Genomic DNA, 2,654 nt, shown 5'->3' on the forward strand with positions numbered 1-2,654 from the left:
AGACAAACCATTTTATTATTTACGATTAAGAGGCTACATTTGTTCATTAATTATTGATTAATTTCTTTGATTGATGGCCTATGATCGATCTCCTACCTGGTGCGCGCTACACAAGGTAGGCAGATTACTACAGACAAGTGGAGGTACAGCACCCAATAACTGTTATATACGAATGGTAGCCATACTTGCATAGAAATCAGTCCTGCTATCTCGATCTGTGGGACACTCGGCCACGAGATATCAGAGGAAACTTTTCATAAACGGATTTAAATATGTACATCAGAAAGGTATCGGAAACAAAATATAGCCCCGAATACTAACAGGAATATTAAAGACATGACGATATATTAAACTGTATTAGCCGTATTAGTTCACTACTGACAGTGACACGAATGGGACTTCTCATAGCAGCAAAACGATCAATCTCCCGCCACACACATACACTTGCATACTAACATATTCTCGTGTAAAGGAAGTTTTATAAAGTTTACTAATTAAACACAAGAGGTAAAACATATCAAATATTTTTTTTCCTTTAAAAATGACTCTCTGACAGTTCGATATAGATAGAGTTACGGACACATGAAACTAGCTGATAGAACGGTGACACACATTTAATGGGATCTAACGTTTCTGGCATATGACACATGTAAGTGCCCACTTTCCGCATTTACGGCGACTGGCTTGTTTCTTTCTGGATATTTTGTTTCAAGTAAATATCATAATTATACCAGCCAAATATTCAAATATCAATTTCTCCCTATAATGTTCCCATAACCACTTATCATACACGACATGATTTTGGTATTGAAAATGTGGATAATAAGTCTATTAGGAGAGTTCTGTGTCAGTGTTTCAAGCTACCATTGTTGAGTGTGCGATGTTCAGCATTCATAATGTATGACACTGCAGAAAAACATTATGAGAGGTTTTTACGATATTTGAGACAACAGTCATTCTAAAACATTTTGTTTACAATTCTTTACGTCAGTTCATCTGTATACATGACCAAAGAGCTTTCAAACAATACACGGTCACCAATGGGTGAGAAAATATCCAAAGATATACCTGTGGTATTGGGAGGCGTTTTTACCACACCGTGTATCGCGTGGCTCTGTGATGTCTATATATACTTATACTTGACCTCATCCATGCCTGACTGGCGCACATGACTTTACTTTGTGTGTATAGTTGTTTGCGTGCTCGCTGCTTCCCCCATCTCCCTCCCCGAATGAGGGATATGCGAGAAATATGTTTTTGTTTATACCGAGGGGAAACAGATTACAACCAAGAGCAGAAGCTCACAGAGGATGAACAATAAGCATATTGACATTTCGGCAACTTTTGGCGCCAGTTCAGGTTATGTTTCGCTAATTTTTTTTTATTAATTAACACTTTGTTTTAATGTGTAAACGAACTGATTTATTGTAAACAGTATGTCTGTGTATAGTGAATAAGTATAACCTAACTTCAAATCATGTAGACCGTCTTCCACTCACAGAAATATTCCAAATATTTCCGCAATCTCATACTCTTATTAACGAATTCTCAACATATATATATGCAGTTACTTATAATAAATTGCAAAAATCAGTAACATAACACAGCATGAATTTATAATGAAAGTACAAGAAACATATACATCACAGCACATAAAACACGTTTCAATTAAATTTAAAGACACCTTTAACAGGTAAACTTGTTAATCGTTTAGTATGTGTATACATGAAAACGCAATGAACCGTTAGCCCTAACGCTGAGGTCAAGCATAACTGAAAGTTAGGATCAGGAAAGTCTTACTTCCTCCACCAACACACAATAAAGTCCCACGGGAAGTACATGATCCCTTACCTTTATATCATCCGGGGGCTCCTCTTTAATCTTTACAGGTGAATCTGTTTGACGTTCACTCACTTTACCCGGCACGTCAGTTTCACTGTCTGAGTTTTCCATGGTAGGGAGAAGAAGTACTCCAAGTGTTTAGCGGTTAGAATACTTGTGCGTTTCTCGTGTAGCGGCCGTGAATATGTGATACTGCCTAAACCCAAATCTAGCCGTATTGACTTGAAAACCGAGCTGCATGCAACCCGAGCCGCCATATTGATACTAATAACACGCATAGCATGTAGAAGCTCAAAGCATTGTGCGCGCTAACGGTAGAAGGCTGGTGTATCAAATTGCCCAGTTTGTACGCTAAATCCTCTATAATTGTGTACGTAGAATGCCAGGCAGGACCTTGGTTTTGTAAGACGCTGGGTAAACAATAAAACTTCTCCCAATGCTTTATCAAACGTATTATCACGGGGCATTGTGATCATTGAAGGTACTCCTGTTTTTTGTAGTCTGTTGTGTTCAGTGTTTTGTTGAGGTAATTCTGACATCCCATGCTATCTTAACAACTTATTACCTTCTTGTTCTACATACTTCCTTATCAGATGATGTATCGATTTGTTCACAATATTATTGGTATCTGCTTCTTCGGGTATCATAATGTCATATGTCAACTGACAATATGATAGTACATTATTTTTCTTGCTTTATTAAGTTATAATATGTTAGTAAATTTGCGATATATAACGTTTAACGAATAATACACGCTGAAAATTGATTTCGAATAAATGGCTTATAGCAAACAAAAAAGCTATCCCTTAAGT

At 37.0% G+C, this 2,654-nt stretch overlaps 1 protein-coding gene across 1 annotated transcript in view; it reads right to left on the reverse strand.

The window, feature by feature from the left end:
• The window catches only part of LOC110442136 (sine oculis-binding protein homolog), a 43,218-nt gene extending 41,046 nt beyond the window's left edge, over window positions 1-2,172 (reverse strand). The window contains exon 1 of the mRNA XM_021485601.1: window positions 1,852-2,172. Within this exon, the coding sequence (XP_021341276.1) occupies window positions 1,852-1,953 (102 nt within the window). The 5' untranslated portion in view covers window positions 1,954-2,172. The remainder of the gene's footprint in view (window positions 1-1,851) is intronic.
• Window positions 2,173-2,654: the final 482 nt, after the last annotated feature.

The sequence above is a fragment of the Mizuhopecten yessoensis genome, unplaced genomic scaffold (genome assembly GCF_002113885.1).
Source record: "Mizuhopecten yessoensis strain PY_sf001 unplaced genomic scaffold, ASM211388v2 scaffold716217, whole genome shotgun sequence".
NCBI lineage: Eukaryota > Metazoa > Mollusca > Bivalvia > Pectinida > Pectinidae > Mizuhopecten > Mizuhopecten yessoensis.